The sequence below is a fragment of the Xiphophorus maculatus genome, chromosome 10 (genome assembly GCF_002775205.1).
Source record: "Xiphophorus maculatus strain JP 163 A chromosome 10, X_maculatus-5.0-male, whole genome shotgun sequence".
Classification (NCBI taxonomy): Eukaryota; Metazoa; Chordata; class Actinopteri; order Cyprinodontiformes; family Poeciliidae; genus Xiphophorus; species Xiphophorus maculatus.
The window spans coordinates 18,395,901-18,418,889 of record NC_036452.1 but is presented as its reverse complement, the minus strand read 5'-3'; the positions used below and the strand labels follow the sequence as shown (position 1 = coordinate 18,418,889).

The window sequence follows — 22,989 nt, the reverse complement described above, 5'->3', positions numbered from 1 at the left end:
CTCCAAACTGCATCATACCCAAATTTCTAAGGTCTTGTATTTTCTATGAAACAAATGAACAATCTCCACTTGTTTTAGCATCCTGCAGAACAAAAAAATTTTTTTTTACTTGAACTAATGTCACTTTGAAGGCAGGTAATGTTAGACAGTGTAATATTTTATAAGTAAATCTTCCTGACTGTCTGCTGCCTGTTTCCTAGCTGCAGTAGCAGCAGTTCGGTGAAGGCAGCTGGGAATATTCTGGACGACATCGGCAACATGTTTGACGACCTGGCGGACCAGCTGGATGCCATGTTGGAGTGACGCCCCGGCCTACCTGCTTCTTCCAAAACCAGCCACAGATGAAACGGCTGAAGCTCGGCACCTGTGATGCACCTTGGACATGCAGACTCCTCCTCAGGCCCTCTGGATGGATCAGTGAGGGGCACGTCTGAGGATTTTCCAGCACAATATTGTCCTGTTTTTTTTTTCTTTTTGATTTTAAATCCCCAGCACTTGGCCTCAGGACACACATTTGGGAATGTTCCTGGATGGACAACAAACAGTAGCATGAAAGATCAGCCTGTATATATCTGCTCAGTGTGCGATGACTTGAGGGAAAAGCTGGTCCATCGTACATGTAAATACAGAGAAAAATCTGATGGTGGCGCTCTGTCACAGCTCTTTATATGGAATATTTTAACCTAGAGTTATATTTATACTGGTAATGTTTTTTTTTTTAACAATAATGACTGAATTAGTGTACATAGTTATATGTATATTTTGCAGCTTTATGTCAGTAGGACGTTCGATGCATTGACAGAAGCTAGTTTTAACATGTTTTTACCAAACTGTCGGTGAACAAATCACTGGACTTCTCTGAACTGACAGCTGGGATTAGTCACAGCTCGCTTCAGGGTGCTAAGACGAGAACGCACCGTTAACCAGCGGCTTCCAAAAAAACGGGTAACACCCATGTATTACTTCTTACATTTCAGACGAGGTCAGTGTGTTTGTTGGCAGGCAGGGAATGTCCTGTGTTTCACGAAAACTGTGGGAGTCTGTGTACCTGTGGGTGCCTGGATTGTGACTAAATTATTTTAGTAGAGGAAAATGTTTTGTTTTCTTATAAGTAAGGTGTTCAGCTGTGTGTATTCTGAGATTTTTTCCCAAGTCTTCTGATGAAAATAGTTTCCTCAAACTGATGTGCTTCATGCCATGTCAGTCCCGCAAAATGAATTTCTCGAGTCCACATTTGAAGTTTTTGTCACGCCGCTGTTTACATTCCAGCCAACATGTGGCGCTGAAGCTGCAGATACCTTTGAGTTGGAGTAGTTCTTGTCACAGAGAGCAGAATAACTCTTTTCATGCAAAATTATTAGCTTCATTTATTGTGACTGAGACCAACAGGGATGTAATTCAGAGTTCAGCACCTTAATTGCTCAACGTGGGAAAGGTATCTGTTGCTACTACCATTAAAATCAGCAATCTCCATCAAAACACACCATCCAAAAGTTAGTCGCTACCCTTTCTGACAACTCGTCCATTTTGCTGTTAATACTCATTGGGACTGGCTTTATCAACCATTTCAGGTTGAGCTTTCTTGTGTGTTTGCAGATCAGAAAAGCAGATTAAAGAGTAATTATTTTCATTTTTGTACCATAATATATATCTTTTTAGTTTGTGGTCAGCAAAGTTTTGTGGTTCTATATAGTTAAAAATTTTCATAAGTCTAAAAAAAAACAATTAAAACATGTTACAGGTTAATAGCATTATTTCACAAATACTTCATTATGTGTCAATATTTAAATCCTGTGACATGCTGGATATTTATTTGTCTTCAGTTTCTCCATCTGCTGATAAAAGATTCTAAGTTTTGTTTTTGCTCCATTATTATGGCAAATATCCCAATTATCACCAAATTACACCTGGATTTATAGAAGACATTGTGTTAGGAGGACACTTTGTTCATGGCAATGTTCGTTAGGCAACCTCTGGGCCAAAAGGTTCCCCGACACGTGGATTGGTTTAGCATTTAGCGAAAACTGCTGTTCACGAGGATCTGCACTGGTGGCAAAATAATTTTGACAATCTTGGGTGTCCTGAATTCTTCACCACTACAAAACATTTCATTTTAAAAAACCTGGTGAAAACTATTTTTTTCCCAGGTGTGTCACTGAAAGATGCCTTTGTGCATTTAAAAAAACAAACAAAAAAAATCCTCAGAAGCTGCAAAGTTTGCACACCATTGGAGATTTAGTCTGTATTTTGAAAACCCCGAATTTGCATTTCATTTTAACAATTTGAGGGGGGTTTCCTTTAAAACCTAAATGTTTGGCAGTAAAATACAGTAATTTTGTTATATTTCTAAGAACTTCTCCCAGTTGTGGAGATTTCATTATTGTAATCCACAGATTGACAGTCAGGAATATTTTTTGCACCGTTTGATTTCTCTGTTATTTATATTTCCTGCTGAATTCTGTATCATCCTGGAAAGAAATGAGACCAATAGTTGCATCCTGTTGTAGTCCACCTAGAAATAGTATGTCTCTTTGAAAAAAAGTTAATAAAAAATATTTTGCTAATTTTTTTTGTAAGTGTTTAATCTCAGGTTTTCTAACACTAAGAAGATTTTAAAGTCATCTTGGAAATTTCCGCTGTGAAACGTAAGGAACCACTGACTCCAGGATCACATAATGGACATCACAACACAGACTCAACTCTGTTTGATCCAAATGCTATATTTTGTTTATCATTACATTTTACAGCACAGAACATATATATTTTTTTTTTTTTTTTATTGGACCAGCAGGTGCAGCTTTAAAAATGGAACCGATTTTATCAGAATCAACAGAATAAGCAGGAACATTTCAGACTTTTACCTCAACAGTTCGGCCAAAAGATCCTTTTAATCCCATCATTCATGTATGTACACGGACAACAAAAACAATCAAGACATTAAAACATGAAGGTCCCAGCAGTTACTGACTGGAAGGAAATGTATGTTGATTCACCCACATAAAATTTTGAATTGTATTTTCCTCGCTCTCCTCATGAGAAACTGAACGCGACTACTTCTACTCTTCATAAAATATATACATTCATTTCTGCGTGAGGTGCTGGCTCTCCAGCCGTCATTAAAACACCGAAAGAAACAAACAAAAGTGACAAATCTCTAAATTAAAACAATAAAATCATGACATAATACTGTTAAAACGTGGGTTTAAGATGGTTTGCGTCCGTCAGATGCGCGCAGAACGAGAGGCTGATTGTCTCTGGATTCTCCACCGGAGGGCAGCAGAGAGCCCTCCCGTGGAGTTTATAAGTTGCTGAACAGTTCGTTCCTCTTGCTCCAGTCCATAGGCGGAGCTTTCTTAGCGGCTCGCTTCTGATGGGCTCGTTCTTTGGCTTGGGCCAGAGACATGTTCAGGCCCATGGCGTCACCCGACGGGGTCGGCTCGGGTTCCGGTTCCGGAGTCCTCTCGCCCTGGGCACAGGAATTTAAACTGAGGGCTCGCTCTGGTGTGGAGATGCGGTAATACCTTGCAGGTTTCCGGCGAATCCTACCTGTGGCGGGGATGAGCTGCGATCTGCTGCTGGGTGGGAGGCGTTGGATGAAGAACTGGAAGCCTGGGAGCTCACAGACAGTTTGGACTTCAACTGGGAGGAAACCTGTCAAACACAAGATTACATTTGAATCAGCGTAATCTAAAGAAGCCTCAACGCATGCAGGAGATAGCGCCTAGGCTAGTTCATATTTGAACGTTTTCATGCTTAAAACCTTCACTGGAAATGAATTGGAACCGATTGTCTTAGTAAGTGGAAAGAGATGAAAGTTGCTGTAAAGCTGCAGGTTATGTAAATGAACTGAATTAAATAGTCTGGCGGTTCAGGAATCATAATTTGTCCGTGTGCGTTTGTGATGAGCACCACCTGTTGATCGCTGTTGTCCAGCAGGGGGCAGTAAAGATCTACAAAACTTCTAAAACCCCCATCTTTAATCACCTGCTCTTGACTGACTAATTAAAGCACACATGCTGCTCCTGTGCTGCCCTGCAGAACCTGAACCAGAACTTCCAAGTTGGATGCAGCTGCTCTCCTATAAATAACCTGGAGCTCATGTTGGTGGACACACAGTGCCGTTTGCTGCACAACACAGCAGCAACGCCGTGCAAATCCAAAAGTATCCGTGCACACAGAGCTCGGCTCCTGGCCTCTGCAGATGTAAGCATATGCGAGTCGTATGGTGATAAAAACCGGGGGGTTTGGCGGGAGAGGTCAAATGTGACTGCAGCGCTGCGTTATGTAACAGGGCTGCTGCTGAATGAGGGATTGTTTTGCTGCAGGAACGCAGAAAGTAGCTGCATGTGAGAGAGTTGTGAGCGGCCTCCGCTAGTCGCCCCCATTAGCATAATCCTCAAGTTAAAGCCGGCACAATCCCATGATCCTCCAGGACACGGAGAGAGCTGGGGGGGGGGGTGGCATAGAGTGGTGAGCTGCTGTTGCCATGGTGAGAGGTCATCTACGGTGTCAGCAGAGAAGCCAATCAGCTGCTCCTGTGTCGTTTGTGTGAGCGGGGACGTGAGAAACTTCCACACTGCCTCCATCCTCTAACACACGCCAACCCTTCACACTGATGGGAACGCTGTCCAGGACATCTAATCTCCTCCCAGGATCACCAGAGGTCAGGTGGCTCTTCCCAGCCCACTATCTGTAGGAATGTCCACAAAGCCGGCTGGGAGAAAGTATTTACCCCCTTAAAGAACTTTGCCTTTGGTTGTGTGTGTGTGTGTGTGTGTGGGTTTTTTTTTTTAATTAGGGGTATCAAACTCATTTTAATTTCGGGCCACATCAAGATTATGAATGTGCTCAAAGGAACATATTAGGGCTGAAACGATTAATTGGACTAATTGTGAAAAATATAGTAGTTGATTAATCGTTAGCTGGGGAAAGAAGATAAAAACAATGCAATTTGCTGAAATAACTACAAAGTCAGAGCAGTAATTCTACCAAAACTGCACAAAAAATATATACATATTGAATTTTGTACTCCTCAAGTCAAACATCTGCAGGAAGGGCCGATTTTTAGATCCGATTAATCGTCAGATCGAATTGATTGCTAAAATAATTTAGTTGCAGCCCTAAAATGTAGTAATAAAAGTAACTAATAACAGAAATATTATAACTTTCTCTGCATTCTATGAGCGCTTCTTAAAAATTTAATATTTAATACTGAAGGAATTTGGCTCTATACACATAAAAACTGGGGGTTGGGGAGCTTTAGCTTGACACATGTCATTTAAATGTTTCAGATCATCAAAACAATTTTAGATCACACAAGGATCGCCTGAACAAATACCCTTTGCAAGATTACCCCTGAATGGTTCAAGGAAAAGGCCAGACTTAAATCAAACTGACAAAAAAAAGAAAAGAAACAAACACTTCTCCCTCCCCTCCCCCACTCCGTGCGCGTTTCATTCACCTCCTCGTCCGATCCTCTCTCTGACACCGGCTCAGGAAGCAGTCCTGTGGAGAGAGAGGTCATAAAATTTTCCGTTAGTCATCTCTAACTCCATGCTCGCCCTCAGGACGCCGCGGCAGGGCGTGGGGTGGTCTTACCGGTCACATGCTCCTCGCCGGGCTGGACGTTGCACTTCTTGAAGAACTCTTCGGCCTCGGCGTCCACCACCAGCAGGGTGGTCTCATCGCCGTTGGCTTTGATGGCCGCCACCACCTCTGTGTGCTGCATGCCGATCACAGACACACCGTTGACCTGATGGGAGGGGGGGGACGCACGGGACTGTTAGCTGAAATTAGCGGCGAAGTCGCTAAAGAGTTTAGCCACAGATTTCAAGCTTTCTAGCTGCACCGCTGGATCTCAACGTTTGGACCACATCCTGACCCGAGAGAGTGTCAGCGGAGTTAAGATCTGGGGAAATTTCTGACCATGGCTAAGAAACTTTAATGTCCTGATCTAACAATTTTGTCTGGATTATTGGAAGAAGTTGCTTCAATTTTAACCTTTTAGTCAAAGGAGTGAAGACCTGGAAGTGAGCCAGGTCTTCACTCGTGGATCACGATGCTTGAGTTTAGGAACATCATCCCATGTTTCACGCCAGTCGAAAAGTCGAAACTTGATGTAATCATCTGGAATTCCTTAGGCACCTTTTTATAAGGTAGCATGTCTGAGAATTTTTAGCGTATAAATGTAATCAACTGGATACTTCTGGGGAATTTCAGCTAAGCTTAGCTTGTAGCCTCAACTAACCGAGGTGCAAAAAAACAAACAAACAAGAAAAGAGATTTCAATATCAGTTCTAGAGCTGGGTGGAGAAGTTGCAAAAGTTATAGCTTAACCAGACATTTCTCTGATGATAATAATAATAATAAAAAAAGAGTGTTAAATAGAAAGGTTGTGTCCCTGAAACGGACAGATCACAGTGACAAGCGACCCAGTATCGAGGCCTTGATACTGGGTCGCTTGTTTGGCATTTAGTCAATGTTTAACATGTTGGGAAATGCATATCAGGGGCAGTAAATAAATATAACATCCAAATGAAGAGATAAGTGGTGTAACAAAGTCATAAAAGGACACGGCAATAAAATAACACAAAAGGTTTGTTGCACAAAATCGCATCGTGGTTGGTCTCTACTTGCACGTCGAGAGCAGAACTTGCTCGATCGTCAACAATGACCGGTTTGAAGCAGATATTGGCGCCACGGGGATCTGCAGCACAGCTGAAGGCAGCATTCGGGCCAGAAAGCAGGAACATCATGCAGCGTGTGCTCCACTACACACTTAACTTCTCAGCTCAATAAACACCTGCACTTTGTACCAGATAAAGTCCACGCTGTATCCCGTCTGAGCGCTAACATAACAGCGAGATTACTCTGTAACCAATATCCAAAACATCAGTTAGAGGAATTTGTCTTACTAATCCATATAAAGAACTCTGGTGTGTTAAAGGGAGAAAACTCCAGAGGTCTAATTTATTTTTAGCTTTTAAGGGAAAGGTTTCGGACTGTGCAAAAGTCTTCGGAAGCTTGGTCTATAAACACATGGTGTGGTGTAATGATGCAATACAGTAGAGAAAAAAAAACTCTGTAACTATAGCCTGGCAGTGTTTAGGGTGACACACGAAGCAAGTAAACGTGTCAAGAGAAGAGTTCTCAACAACCTAAAACCAAAGGGTTTAGTGAGTTGCATTCACTAAAACTTTAGCCAGTAGAGTTTGGAAATTGTTCAACCATTTGGAGTTGGATATTTTTAAATGAATCCATTGACTAACGAAGATTTTACGCGGTAGCGCTTAGTCAAATTGCAAATAGCTTGCTAGTGCATAAATGAATGCAGATGAGTTATTTGGGTTTAGATGTTAAAACCCAGACACTTTTAGTCCACCTCTTCAGATCACCAATTTCAGATTTCCCAACCACTCACATGGTCACAGTTGTGTAAAATTAAGCACCAAGGCATGCAAAATGCTTCAACAATCATTGGTGAAAACAAGAATGGGTCGCCCTATGGACTTTAATGAATTAACAGCTGGGTAGGGTGTTAAGATGCCAACTGTGCGATAAATCCAGTTGAGAAATTTTCTCTTCAGCTGTTAGTGGGGTCATAAAGTGGAAGTGATTGGGAAAGACAGAAACTGAGCTATGTAAGGTGGAAGGCCATGTAGAAATCACAGGGTGGGGTCAGTAGATGTGTAGCTGCGTAGTGAACAGTCAATAGCTAAAGACTTCCAAACCTAAAGTGGCCTTCAGATCATCTTAAAAACAGTGAGCAGAAACGTTCATGAAATGGATTCCCATCACTAAGCAGATTAATTCATGCCTTGTATCACCATTTAGAGTACAAAGCATCGAATATAATGGTGTAAAGGGTGCTGCCACTAGATGCTAGAGAGGTGTCCGCTGAGTCATGTGTGTCGAGTAACCAGTCGAACGGTACTTGCCTGATTAAACAGCCTTACGTGTTAAGTTGGATGGAGATGGGATTATGGTGAGGGTCTGTTTTTCAGAAGTTGGATTCAATCTTCTGCTTCCATTGAAAAGAACTTTGAATGCTTCAGCATACCAAGAGATTCATTTTAAAATTGCCATCCTTCCAACTCAGTGGGCTCAGTTTAGAGATGGCTCCTTCTTGTCGGATTAAGTCTGTAGACCAAAGACGTGAATGAGCAAGTTTGGGTGTGATACAACTTGACTGGCCTCCATAGTCTTGACCTCAACCCAAAGGAACACCTTTGACATGAATTTGATCAGCAACTGTTCGCCTCAACCTTGTAGAATGTCTTTCCAGAAGAGCTGAAGCTGTAAAAGTTGGAAAAAAGGTGAACCAACATCGCAAAAAACTATTTACTAAGAATGGGATATAACTCAAGTTCATAATGTGTGCGAGAGACGGATGAGCCAATACTTTCACTAAGGACTGACGCAAGAAGAAGGGCAACGCTGATGGAGAGTGCTGGGCGGTGGTGCTGTGATTATGGAGGGTGGTGCAAAATAACACACTCCCATAGCTAGGATGAATCAACTATCCAGACAGATAAGGGCGAGAGGAATTCTGGTGGGAGTGAGGTCGGAGGTGGGAATATGTGACTGAATCTTCAGTCTCACCCGCTCCCACACGGACTGTGAACATCAGCAGGTGGTACAGAACATTCTACTGGCAATAAACTCCCAGCCTGTACACAATAATCAGCAAATTCCTCACTATTAGCACATGGAGCTTGGACGTAAGGTTGTAAGGTTAAAATCCATTTCTGGCTGATTATGTGAAAGCGGTCCGTAATGTAGTCCAGAGATATGCTGTAAGTGTCTCACACACTCTCCATCTGCTTAAAGTGGGATTTCCCATTTCTCCACTGATGTAATAGGATTACAGCTGACACACATGCAGCACAAATACGGTAAAACTCCCGAACGACGAGCGTGAGGCGGACCTGGATAATCTTGTCCTGCGGTCGGAGGCCGGCTCTCTGTGCTGGGGAGTCATCGTCCACGGCTCGGATGTACTGGCCTGGCTTGTTCTTCTCACTGTGCAGGTTGAAGCCATAGCCGCCGGAGCCCTTCTTCATGTGGCAGAGGCGAGGCCGCGGCCCGTCCCTCTCAACCTGCGAACATACACACATCAGAAGTCAGCGCCGCTAAACGGTTTCTTTAAACATCAGGGCTTTTCGCAAACGGTTTTCTGACGGTTGCCAGTTGAAGACCTTGTTTCCTTCTGAAAAATCAAAGGTAGTATCACTATTTTCCTGGAAAGAATCATCCCGGCATTATTGGGATGAGCAGCATGCAAACTCAAACCTGTTCCATCCATAATTACGCATCTCAAAATTATGTCCTTCCTTTGAATTCCAGAAATGACTTTAGTAACTAAAAGTTGTTCTATGGCCATGTGGGGTAAATATTTGACTTATCCCACGACTACAATGATAACAGAAAAGGTTTTTGCACATTTTATTAGCACTCTATTTGATCTGATCCAGTTTTCACAATCTGATGCATGAATAACTTAGCTAAAGGCAATGATAAATCTCATCCAGGAGGTACTGTTTTTGTTACTCTTTATAAATTGCCAAACTAAAGCATTTATATGCTATCTAAAGCACTCCACACCAAAAAATAATTAGCCCCAAGGGTGAGTGACCACCAACTTAACTGATCATTTGCTTCCAATCAGGACCTTTTATCTGAAACTTCAATGTCTGTGAACCTAAAATTCAACTGTTGACACTTTGCTGATTGAATATGTCTTGACGTGCTTACACGTGGTCAGTCAGTGAGGAAATATCCAGCCACTTTTAAGTCTCTGTTAATGAGTAAATCTATTAGAAAATGTTCGTATGAGCAGACTTATAAACATGAAGTCTAGCTCAAAATAGATTGAACTAGTCCAACAAGCACAAATACAAGCCGGTGCAACTCCTAAGGCATTAATTGCTACTAATTAAGTAGCTGGCATAATTTATTATTAACTTCCATTTACACTAATCCTATTATGATCACCATATGCACTGGGAACACTTGACCATAATGATTGAAACAAGAAAAAGGGTCCACACCTTCTTCTTGTACTTGATAAAACTGGCACTATCAATGCAACCATAGGCTATCTGCACCTATTTGTAAATGATTCCCTTTCAGCTGACCATTTAAGATCAACCACTGCAACCTCAGCATAGCCTCAGGTTAAATTCCCCTTCCGGGTAGCTCAAAACAAGGATTATGTATTGATCCACAGGTTTATATAAGAGAAAGGTTGGCTGATGATTGCTGAAACATGTGGACCGAGTCACTGGGCGATCTCGGGAGAACCTGAGGGTGTGGTGACAGCTGAAACTTTGGCTGGAATTACGCTTTTATGACAGGGTTGACAAAGTTCTTTGCAGAGATAAGAATTACGTGACAAGGTAATAATTACCGTGCACGCCAAGATTATTTCATCCCACACGTATGTTCCTCCAAACATGGATTAATGTGATCACAGACAAGTGAAGTGAATGACACCATCCTGGTGTCACTTGTTAGTGGGTGGAATTTAGTAGACAAAAAGTAGACATTTTGACATCAAAGGTTATCTGTTGTAAGCAATTTGTTCTACATACCAAAATGAAAATGTCTAGATTACGTTATTATTTTAAAAACAAATTCATACTAGAAGTTTATTGTTGGTGCTTGTAAGAAAAAAAAGCACAAAATACATATTTAAGCAGAGGATATCGCTGAGGTTGCACGGTGGCTCCTGTGGTTAGCAACTGTTGCCTCATAGCTTCGATGTCTGTGAATCTCAGCTGGGATTTTTCTGTGTGGAGCTTGCATGTTGTTCCATGCATGGGTTATTCTTTGAGCACTCCATTTTCTTTACAGTCAAAAACAGGCATTCTAGGCTAATCTGTAAATCTCAGCTGTGTTGCAGGACATCTAATAATTTAAAATGAATTTTAAAAATGTACAGTGACTGCCTAATGAATAACTACTATTAATGATGCTAAAGTTGCTATCCGCTTTATAGTTCGCAAGTCAAACTAAAACTAGAAAACTAAACTGAAGGTCTATTTGAAGTTAGGATTGTGTTTGATGATTTCTAACTCAAGATCTAAAATACTCAAGACCGATCAAACTCGAATTGGATACTTCTACACTGAACAGAAATGTGATATAATAGTCTTATAGCCTATTTGTGAAATCAAAAAACAATCAATGGTCAATGTATTTTAAGTGAGCACAGAATTAGACAAGCATAAAAACCTGAATTCATGGACCAGTCCAATCTAGACTTGAATATTCCAGTGTAATTAACGTTTCTGGTCTTGTCTCTTTCTTAATAACCCAATGTTGTGCATCGACTCATTTATCTTTATAGGAGCACTGACTGAATGATTGTCAGTCTATCTTGACCGTGTGGTGAAATGAAGGAGAGAATCAAATGTAAGATTTTCTATTAGCCATTCCTTTGCTAAACAACAAACCATCAGACAGATAAGTTACATTTACAAAAACTGAAAACGTTCTGCCTACAGCCACTGCGCATAAAGTGGCACTCACGTAGAGTGTTGACAACTTTTCAAATCCACTTAAATCTTCATTCGCCCAGCTGGTAATGAGATTTCTTCTCTGTATAAGTAAGCCTGGCAGACCTCAGGGCTCAGACAGATCAGCAATAAACACTTTCTAGTTGCTGATGAGTATGTCATCCAAGTTCAGCTGGCACACGATCATCCACTTACTTCTCACCAGGAGCTGTGGCTCAGGAGGAGACCAGGGCTATCTGGCAACATCTCCACCAATACCTTTCCATATGCAAAAGAAACATTGTGGAGGACAGAGGATGTGTTTTATAGCATCTCCAACTCCTTTCTTATGTCACAGGCACCATTTATAGCTATACTCTCCTCAAACTGTTGTACGATCAAGATAAAGCCTGTTATTTTGAGAGAAATTTAACTTCAAGATCCATAAGACAATCTCTTCAATACAATACAAAATGTTCTGATCATCTGTTTTTCAACAACTCCTTCGAACAGGTTACTAAATGTGCCGATCTGAATGCACTTCAACGCGGCTCATTGCAGTACTTCCTGCGTGCTATATTAGAGGTCTTCATGACCAAGTTACTTTGTGAAAAGAGTAACTTTGTGAAAGCTGACAGCAGAATCCTTTTTTAGCAATTCAACCGCAGAATAAATATGCAACGAATACACTCTTTTATTATGCTCGCAAGGTCCTTGGAGCTGTACGGTGCTGCATTTTGAGATCTGGTCACACAAATGATGAACAGGAAGACCACAATCTTAGCAGAGCCGCCTACACGTAGCAATGTGGTGAGGGTTCATACTGAAATACAGCACCACTCAGGGTTAAAGTCCAAGACTGTTTGTTGCTAAAGCAACTAAGGCTCCATTTTCAACATCGAATCGGTTAGTCAATAGACATTGGAATAGTTTGCTTCATAGGGTTTCAGTGGAATTATTCTGTCAATTTTACGGTGATCTCATGACATTAAATTTGGTCAACTTTCCACATAAGCATTTAAAATGTACTATTATCAAAGATGAACAACAATAAGTAATCCAATTGATTTCAGTTACATATCATCAGACCAAAATCTTTACCGCAGGGGTATCCAAGTCCAATCCTCAAGAGCTACCATCCTGCAACTTATTACTGCTGATGAGAGAATTTAGCCTTCTGGTTCAGGTGTGCTGGAGTAGGGATGCATGTAAACGTTGCAGGATGGTAGATCTCCAGGACTAAACTTGGGTATCCCTTCTTTTAAATCATATAAAAACAACATTTTTAAATTTCTGTATTTGAGATAAAAACCTTCTGCAACAAAACCTACAGCATATTTCTATAATGTTTCCTCAAAAGTGAGAACTATTACAATCCACAGAACAATGACAACATTTTCATTGATGTTTTCAATGAACGTCAAGCCTCGTTAAGGCGGGATCCTCCTTGTTTCGGTGTCATAGTACAAGAAGCAACCAATGACCGCTATAAACGTTCTCCGTGTTTGCAAGGCATCAAAGGTTAATTGTTTTTACGGCTCGTTGTGGTAAAACATCGCATCTTCTATTTCTAACTTGCCTTTCATAATAAGGCCCAGCTTCTTTAGCTGATCTTCTTTTTCAGATAAATAAATAAAATAAGAGGATGATCTGAAATAGTTCTGCTCATCTTCTCTCACAGGTTGGAAGACACTTTCCAAAAGCCATCTTGCACCAATGTCTTGAAATAATTAGCTTAAGTTAAGTCCCGGTAGCATTATAGTTCACAGTATGCCGCCACAGCAAGAACTGTGTAAATATGACTCAGTGGCCCAACGAATTAAGCAGAACAGCCACATAGCCACTGAATGCCAGGTTCAGATTGTGGCACTGTGATGCTTTAGTTTAGTTGTCTAAAAATAATGGGTCAGATTTATTTTTTCCATCTTTCACTGCATAATTTACTTAGGAATGACTTTTTCTCTCCTCTTACTGTTGGCACAAACCTCTAAATCTGGTTTTAAAAACATCCGTCTTACTGTCACAACAACTCATATGTCCTGGAATGTTGTGAGGTTACATTGGCTGAACCTCCATGGGACTGTAATAAGTAACACCAGACTTTGGCACAACTGACTAACCACTACACATGATTCTATTTCAGAAAACCTAACGTAGTCTTTGCTTTAAGTTTTCTTGTCTATGGCATTTTGTTTGGTAATGGCTATTACAACAAGAACAGAAACAGTCGCATGCTAAAATGCTAATGCCTTTGCTGGAGGCAACAAAACAAATATAAAAACATTGAATAAACCAAGGAGCTTCAGCATAAATCAACAAGCTGAATGAACAGGAAGTGGTTTCGTCACTAGTTCCACCCCATCACTCTGTTGACAGAGGAAACTGCTGGTTATGAGTGTGTAAGTGTGCGACTGTGTTCTGTCTGGTTGGGTCATTAGTGCCTCTTAATCTTTTGATCTTTTCAGTACCAAACTAACGTGCGGCGTTCATCTAGCTACCGCTGCAGTTTTCATTGTTTATAAATGGTGCCGGATGGAGCAGGAAGTTTCTTACAGATGAGAAACCAATTAATTGCTGCCAGCACGATGTTTCGTACATTAATATAATAAAACATGGTTATATGACTCCAATAAATAATATCTACCAGCATGTGGTGGATTAACTTTATTCTGGATTTATTATGTGTCACCATCTGTTATAATTTAGTCAACTAGTCCAAAAGGGGAGCAGCATTAATGTGACTGGGGATGAGTATGATAAGTAAGTTTATCTTAAGACTTAATGTCATTTTGTGAACATCATGGTTTTTAGGAGAATTTACTAGATTATTTAAGAAAACCTAATGCTTCTACTAAATAAAGAAAAAAACAAACAACTAAAAAACAACAACCTCCCCCAAAGAGGAAAACTTTTTATAAAAAGTGTTTCCTATACTTATAAGAAAGGGTTTGGTTGCATGATCACATAAACATATGTGTTCATGCATATATTTGATCACATATATCAAATATATGCATGATTATATGCATATAGCACATTAACACAAGCTAATCACTTGTGTTAAAACAGGAAAAAAATCAACTTTAAACTAGGACAATATATAAAAAGTATTTTTGTCCCTTGGTTGTAAAAGTGGTGAGGCTTTCTGATGAGCGGTTTTTACCGCAAGGAATGATCATGCAGCACAGTTGTGGCAGAAGCTGACCAAAGATTGGAGGTCGGGGGGGGGAGAGACAGCATGAGAGAACAGGAAGAACATAACTTAATAAACACACGGCATGAGGACGAAAACTTTGGAATCTAACAGGTTGCAGTCGATCTTGTAGTAGACATAGGGATAGTACTATTATATACTTAATATATAAGTATATAATAAATTATATACTTATTTAAACTATATATAATAAATTATATACTTACTTATTAAGTATATAAGCCCTATATACTTAATAAATAAGGGATCAAAATGTCATTACTTCCTGTGGTATGACATACATTTTATCTTTATTTCGTCCTATTTTTACAAACAATATAGGCAGATATCAGTGGAAAGATTTTTTTTTTACTGAACCTCTTGTTATTTCAGGGTAATAATTTTGTTTTGTTATGAATCAGTGAACTCAAAATGGCTTTATATCTGTAAAAAAAAAAAAAAACGCAATGGGCAAACAGGTGATACTTGTAACCTTAACTTTTATCAAAAGGATGTTTTATTGACTTGTCAGAAAAGACACTAAAACATTCCTGACACTATGACAGAGAGTGTGGAAAGCCAAAGCTGACAAAGGCGCTCACTTCATTTCCTACACACTTTTATGTGAACAAATGGGCACATCAATCAATTTAGTCACGTTGAATTTTCAGCCTAGATCCAAAAGCACACTTCAGAGACACGTTCCTAATTACAGCGACAAATGAAGTAATGGTCCTTTTTGCCATACTAAATTTCCTGATCGCGTCTTGATGGATTTGCAGCTCGCGTTCAGTAAGAGCTACAAGATTTACGGCGTTTAAAACGAGATGGATCGAAACGGACGAAGATCGTAAACTCTACTCGGATGGTCAAGAGGATGTCTTTCATCTCTTCGCCGGCTACATGTACCGCGTCACTGAGAAAGCAGAGGAGAGTGACGCCAGCAGAACCTTTATGGTGTTTATTTTGGACGGCAGCCCACATAAAGACTCATCAGATGGAAAACTGTTCCCTTATGCAACATCATCGAGATTAGTGTCGGTTGCTACAAACGTGTTTAAAACCCGCATGTGCAAGAAAAACAGTGACTCCGATTTAGTGGGGGGCATCAAGATTTTTCATATCTGTTAAGACTGGTTCACATTCTGCAAGAGAGACAATCATCCTGTGATGATGAAGATAAGAGAGATTATGAAGTGCTAAAAAAATATGGAATGTGCAGATATGCCTCAAGGCCTTTGCTGATTGTGAGGATCAAAGTTGTTTTTTAATCACATGCAGTTGGTTTTGGTCTTTGAGTGAAAGTTAGTGAAAGTCCCAAGATGTCAAAAAGGAGGAAAAATTAGAACTTATACACACCAACTTAGCAGCAAGTCTCCTTCCGTTATGCTATTAAAAAATGCTGATGGTTCCAAGTAACAGGAACTTCACTCCTAAAGCTGTCCGCCAAGAACGGACAGCTACTTCTGCTTTGGGTTTCGTAGCAGTGACCTCTGTGGTCCAATCTAACACCTACTGTCCCTCAGTGTAGCTAGTGATAAACTGTACATGTATAATTATTTTTTTCAAAAACAGTCATCTTCAGGGAACTCAGTGTGTTGCGATGAAGATTACCCATAACTGTTCCATTAATAAGAAATAAAACTAAATCCATTTTTATACATCTGTACTTTTTCAGGTTGAATTTTTAGGACTGCATATAAATAATACTTAATGATTTTAATATCACAATGGAGTTCTTATTTCTTAGTCCATTTACATGGTAATGTTTCCCAAAATGTTTTTTTGCTGGTTTCCCCCCAAAAAACTGCATTTATGAAAGTGCGCTGCACACAAACAGCACTGGAAAAAATGTAGTACATATGCCAGACCTGAAGGAGGCAGTGCAACTTTGTGAACATTCTGATCAAGTGTTGTTTCCGTAACCATTTGCTTGTACAGAGTACTCTTTTTCTACAATGAGCAGATTTATTTTAAACGAGAGACCAAAATGTAACAACTGATGTTGTCATGTATACAGAGACTTAGCTTGGAAAGTCGGACAAGTGCCAGTCAACTCTCTTGGCACAACACACCAGGAGATTAAGAGAAATATCTCCGATGAAGCAAAGGGTGGCATGTAGCGATGTCTCTTTAGGAACCACTTATATTGCCTTCATCAACTGGTTGTTGGGCGTGAATCCAGAAAAAAGCCTTCTTTGTTCTACCATCACAGACATAAATGGGACATTAGTTAAACTTTAACAGGACTTTTAGCTTTTTAAATATCCCATTTAATTTTAAATAAAAGCCTGATGGACATTGCCAGTAAACTGAAAATCTGTCCTCGTCTGACCTTTCAGCAGCAAAACAATCAACACCAAAATAGTTCCCTATACACAAAATCCACCTTGTTTCATGACTTCCTCAGTCCCAACACCTAAATCCTTTGCAAAACCTGCAGAGTGCGAGTGGAACGGCAGAGCAAATAGGAAAAGGCCACAGGATTGTGGATGATCGAGAGAGATTATGCAAGTCTGTTTACCAGCACTGACATTACCTCTAAGGCATTTTGCGCTGCCATGCGAAAGAAAGAGAGATATAAGAAAGAGAGCCTGTATTGATGTGAAACTATGAAGACAACAGCACAGAATCTGACAAGACAGGCCAAACACGCCGAATTCACTCAACACTGCACAGAATGTTAAGACATATATGCCTCAGACAGATCAGCCAAGGAATTTGCTTTAGGGCAAAGAGCTAAGAATCCGCACTTGCCAAAACACCTTTTGTTGCTGTGTAAAGAGCCTTAGCCGTCAAGGTAAGTTAATGCAACGTTCTGGTGAATTCTGCTGCAACTGCAGCAAAGAAATAAATGGTTTAGTTTTAACCAAGCTGATCAGAGCCAACAGAAAAGAAGCATGACCAAACCTTTTTGGCTGCAGGCAATAAACATTTGCATTCTTTATCAGCCGCATTCTGCGACAATCTGCCAAAAGTTTAATCTAGATGGCATAAAATCAACATTAGATGCTGGGAATGTGCTGGCATTTCATCTACATTCTGGAATATCAGCAGAGGTTGTGATAAGATACAAGGAGAAGGGGAGAGATCAACGAGTGGTGCCACGACCACAGCAATAATGACACTGACGTTTCACATCTGCAAATCCAGACCAGACTCCTTTCTACAAAATGATTCCCAGTTCACCCTGGTCTCATTGCCAGTGTGTGTTGGAGAGGCGTGGATGTGTTTCAGGGTCATCATGGCCTCCTCTCAGAGGCGTGAGAGTGCTCTCGCTTTTCCTTTCTGGCCCAGAAGCCTTTCTCCACAGGCAAAGACTGTGGACAAAGCCTCTTTCTGCCACTTGGGATCTCTATGGTGACCCGCAGCCAGCTCTCAGTGTGATGGTGGAGTCAGTCTTGGGAGCCCAGGATGGGCAGCAAAACGCACTGAAACGTCCCGGTGCGGCTAAGTTTCTTTAGTAAAAAAAAAAAAAAAAAAAAAATCAGTCTTGGGGTCTTTTAATTTTTGAAGAAAGGAAAAGCTTAGCTGCTTTCCCTCTGCTACTTCTATCTCCATCATCAAGTGAAAGGGACTATTGTTTAACTACGAGAAGGGATAGTTTCACGTCATTATGGGTCAGCCCACTCAAGTTTAGCCCACTTGTGAGAGGATGGGAGGGAGGCCTGCCACTGGTATCAGTGGCCAGTATCACACCACCACTCAGGAACTCCGGCTGTGCCAAGTTCCCCATCAGCCAGGAATTTTGCTAAATGTCTACATCGTTGCCCGGAGCCAACTTAGTCTTCACACGTCAACCAGAAAAACAAAGTAAAGAAGCAAAACCAACTTCAAAACAAAAGGACAGAATCCGTCTTGTTGTTTGGCGACCAACGTTATGCCTTTAATTGGTAGGGCTACTAATGCTGGCACAACACCTACTAAAAATATCACCAATGTTTGTGTTTTCCATTATAGTTTAGGTTTAAAGATTTCTAAGTGGAAATCAATGAATCAATGAATTAGCAAAGGAACGACAGACCTATAAGAAGAGAGATGGCTTCAATGAATATGCTTTTTGAAACAAGAACATAAAACTAATAAAGTTCTAAATTGTTCCGTTTCTGCTATTATTGGTTGCTGTTAATACGTACAGCAAAAAATAATATTCATATCAGTAGAATATGGTTGCATGACATGATGACAACAACAGCAACAACATGTTTCTCTGCACTTCTGCCAGTTTCTATAAAAATGAAGTCACTTCTGTTAGTGAAGTTGTTGCTAATTTTATTGTGCAGGCATAAAATGCTAACACAACACATTGGTTTTCTGAACCCGATACTTGGTTAAGCTAGTGTTTAGATTATTCCTAGATTTCAATTGTACATTTTGTCTGAAAAAAATAAAAATCAATTGTACGTATTTCTGTCTGCTTCATATGCAGTTCTACATTTTACCTATTTTACTGGCTCGCTCATTACAAAATTCTCATTTGGCCGTCAGCTCTTATTAAATGAGCGGCAAGCTAAAAATAACCATTATCCTATTGTTTCATACATAAAAACAACTTGCAATTTGGAGAGCTGCGCAGGGCCAAAACGCCTCCACAATGAGACTATTCTGCAGACATGTTACATAACCTTTAAAGCCAGGGGCCCAGACTTTGCACTGGCTGAAGAAGTTCCACAGCCAACAAATCCGTGGACGGTTGCTAACCCTCTCAAAGACTAACCCCAATAAAATAATTTGATATCCAACTACAGAAACCTTCAGAAGCAGATTTATGAAGACACAAGAGTCAAGGAAGGCTCTATTTATAAAAGGAGGAATGCCTTGTTGGTGTTCTTTCTCATATAACCTCAAGGAACTAGCTAAAATAAAAAAAAAGCTAGACATAAAGAAAGTGCACTTGGGTTACCCCAATAACCTCAACTCAGTTCTATAAAAAAAATCATTCAGATGACAAAAGAAAGCAGATCCTGAAGAAGCCTGTCAGTCTTCGGGTGTGACAAATGATGTCGTCTGACAGGCCGAACCTGACAAGGAACCCTAGACAGGAAGCAAGGGGCAATTACAGACATTTGGGAAACAAAGACTCTGTTGAACAGGAGCACAAGCAGAAAGAAGCCGAGGATGTTTCGCCCAGCGGTGTCACATCTCTGTAAGGCCTTACCGGCTCCGGAGGTGACTGCCTAGCTGAGTATCTGTTTAAAACCTTTAGGTGACAATCACAAGACTGGGTGACAAGTTGCTTTAAATATGAGCATCTTTGTCCCTGCATACAGTCATGGGAAAAAACTGTATTCAATGATGGCAAAAGTTGGAAAAATTACCTAATGCTTTCACAACACTTTCTTCTTGTACTTTTCTTGGGGGTGTTTTCAATCATTTTCTTCTGGATGGTCAAATTTTTGGAAAGGATTAGATGTCAGACGGACACTGGATTACGGCCCAACTTTGGGTTCCGAAAATGCTCCAAACCTCCTGTACTTCATTCAGATAAAACTTTGCAAACCTTAAGTCACATTTCTTACATGATTACCTACCAATATGTTTTCTACTGATCTGGGCTTCAACTAGCTTGGAATACCATCCATAAACGTTCACAGTTTGGTCAGAGAATAGAATAGAATAGAATTAAACTTTATTGTCATTGCACTGTCACAAGTACAAGCAACAGATGTAGTTTGCATCTATAATCAACATTTGAAGTTGGACGTAAGGTTGTAATAGAAACCATTGGCTGGTTTGCTTCAAACCAGCCAATGGTAGAAATTCCCATGTTTTATAGAAACATGGGAGTTTCCATGAAACAATCACAAGACAATTTCCACCAGCTTGCTGATGCTTACTCATCCACAAGCATATTGCTTGCTGATGAATAATTATTAAAGCATTTGTCCAGCACCCTTAAAATCGAGCAGCAAGGGTGTATTCAGTTTTGCCTATCACTGATTTGTCATAGCAATGTTAGCTACAAATAGACCTTACTCAGCGAATATTTTTGCTCAAGAGTTCCTGTATGTCCCAGCTTGAAAGTGAGATGACATCATATTGCCGTAAGCTGCCAAGGCTAAAAATGCAAAAACAATACAATATATTTGTATACACCTGTTTAAGCTGTACCTTTGTGCTGGAGCTCACACTCCCCGAGCTCACCGAGGACGTGTCCCCATTCTCGCGCGGGACAGGGGTGCCGTTGCTCCGCTTGTCCTCGTGCTCCGAGTCGCTGTCCCCGCCGGGCAGGGGAATGCCCTCCGTCACGTATTCCTTCCGGCACCGCAGGTCGTGCTTGCTCAGCAGCTCCGCCGTTTCGGGGTCCGCTACGATAAGCTCCAGCGCTCCCGTGGTGGCCCGTATCCTCGCCACCACCTGCTGATGGCTCTCGCCCTCCACGTTCTCCCCGTTCACGAGCATCAGCCGGTCTCTCGCGAGCATCCCGGACGCGGAGGCAGGGGAGTCGGGTTCCACGAGCCGAATGAACTGCCCGGTTCTGCCCTTCTCTGCGTGCAGGTGGAACCCATAACCCGTAGGCGACTTCTCCAGCACACAGAGCCTGGGTCTAAGGTGAGACATTTTATTTGATCACTTTCCTTTTGTTTCTGTTCTTCACCCGCAAGCAAAAATAAGTCGGGAGCTTTCACGCATATAGAAAGAAGTGACACCTGTTGCGCGCAGACTTTGCTCGAGATAAACTTCCGCAGAAGAGCGTGAGGGGAAAGTTTCCGCCGCTAAAAAAGTTGCGCTTTCTCCTTTATAGACTTCCTGAGATCCACCCCTCTGCTCTGTGTTGCAATGTGTTGTCTCACCTCCAATCCGTTGGCGCCGTCGTGGAAGTGTCACCGTCAAGCTAAACAATCTAGAGGAGGCCGTCCAGGGACATTTTCAAAATAAGAGCGTTACGAGCTAACCAAAACAAAAAACCAAGCAACAAACGATCATTGTTTTATATTGCTAATATACTCCTACAGTATATGGCAGATTTAGAGTTTAAATGACTTGCATTCAAACAGTGGATATTTCATAGGAAATGCACTGTTAAACGAGTTATTGAAAAAAAAATAATCTACGTTCTTATTTACATTTTTTAAACTCTCTCAATAATTAATTTTCTAGCATTGTATCCAGGCTGGTTTACAATTTCCAAGCAGCTTTTTTGCATGTTTTTACTGATATTTTTGATTATTTATTTTTCATTTTAAAGCTCCAATTCTTTGACACTGGAAAACCTCCACGCCAACGCCGTAATCTTTAGCTACCGCCACAGATTCTCTACAAGATTCAAGAGAGAACTCCTTCTGGTCTCTCCAAAACACTGATATTGCATCCATTCAGAAGAAACATTCAATATTTTGCAATTTGCATAGGTGGGAATAATTTGGGGCTTAACTGTACGTGCACGCATTGTTAATGTCAAAGTAATAAGCTAATTGGTTTACTTAATAAAGCAACGCTGCATTTTGTTAAAGTATTGAATGGAGAACAGTAGGTAGATAAGTACTTTGTATCATATTATTTCCACAAGTAATACTTAACCTACAGCCATTTAGTATTCACGGATTCATCCAATCACAGAGTTTTCTGTGTTTTCTGTGGATCCAAATTATTTGTGGAAATATGGTCTACATGCAAGATGTTTTTCATTGAGGATATCCAAAACATTTGAAAGAAAATGCAGTTTGGAAAGTTGAAAAACCAAGTCACAATCCTACTTGACTCACTACGCATTTGGACTTCTACAACATGAATATAAACAAAAGTATGTGCAGCTAAAGTAAATTTAAGGATCCCATTTCCAGCACATTCACAACAGATATGAATTTCTAGTACAAACGCCACTAATTATGTTGGGTCTTCAAATTACCCAACATCATTTTTTCAAAAAAAAAAAAAAAAAAATGTTTAGAGATGGAGTTGTATTAGAAAATAAAGTATTAATTATAAAATGCATGTAAAAAGCACTTCAATGAAGAATGTTGACCTTGGTTGCATGACAAGAATCTAATTCGTTTTTAAAAGATATTTACCAAAAGAGGTCGTGTTCTCCCAAGCCAAACTTTTATCTTGAAGGCTCAGTTGATAAACAGGAAGTTTTATTCTTCTTTCGTTCCTGCTCACTTTTCTGGCTGTGTCTCATGGATGGATAGTTTTCTTGGCTGTACTCTGCTTTTGATTTTGAACTGAGGTTGCTACCCTCAGCATACTTTAAAGAAAACATGATTGTACAACACTTCTGCTGCTTGATCTGAAGCAAACCACAACTAAGAACCAACACCAAACCTTTTTAACTCACAGAAATGCTGTCTTGGTAAC

At 40.5% G+C, this 22,989-nt stretch overlaps 2 protein-coding genes across 7 annotated transcripts in view; one reads left to right on the top strand and one right to left on the bottom strand.

Moving 5' to 3' along the window:
- LOC102233692 (caskin-2) overlaps positions 1 to 2,838 on the top strand; it is a 56,578-nt gene extending 53,740 nt beyond the window's left edge. For 5 of the 6 annotated variants that reach the window (XM_014472882.2, XM_023341114.1, XM_023341118.1 and 2 more), the window contains one exon: positions 201 to 2,838. In XM_014472882.2, coding sequence (XP_014328368.1) covers positions 201 to 303 — 103 coding nt within the window. In that variant the 3' untranslated portion in view covers positions 304 to 2,838. The remainder of the gene's footprint in view (positions 1 to 200) is intronic. The other variant, XM_023341116.1, reaches the window with a different exon arrangement.
- On the bottom strand, positions 2,780 to 21,433 carry slc9a3r1 (SLC9A3 regulator 1). Its single transcript, XM_014472880.2, has 6 exons — positions 20,803 to 21,433; positions 8,928 to 9,098; positions 5,599 to 5,752; positions 5,462 to 5,505; positions 3,547 to 3,651; positions 2,780 to 3,466 (listed from the first exon to the last, which is right to left on the bottom strand). Exons 1-6 carry the CDS (start codon positions 21,250 to 21,252, stop codon positions 3,299 to 3,301), a joined length of 1,092 nt encoding a protein of 363 aa, XP_014328366.1. The 5' UTR covers positions 21,253 to 21,433; the 3' UTR covers positions 2,780 to 3,298.
- Between the last annotated feature and the right edge of the window lie 1,556 nt (positions 21,434 to 22,989).

Coding starts and splice junctions, on each gene's coding strand:
- slc9a3r1 (XM_014472880.2), bottom strand. CDS start 21,252: ATGTCTCACCTTAGACCCAGGCTCTGTGTGCTGGAGAAGTCGCCTACG. Junction 5,753..8,927: donor CGCAGGACAAGATTATCCAG/GTCCGCCTCACG, acceptor CCCTCCCATCAG/GTCAACGGTGTGTCTGTGAT. Junction 5,506..5,598: donor CGGCGAGGAGCATGTGACCG/GTAAGACCACCC, acceptor CTCTCTCCACAG/GACTGCTTCCTGAGCCGGTG.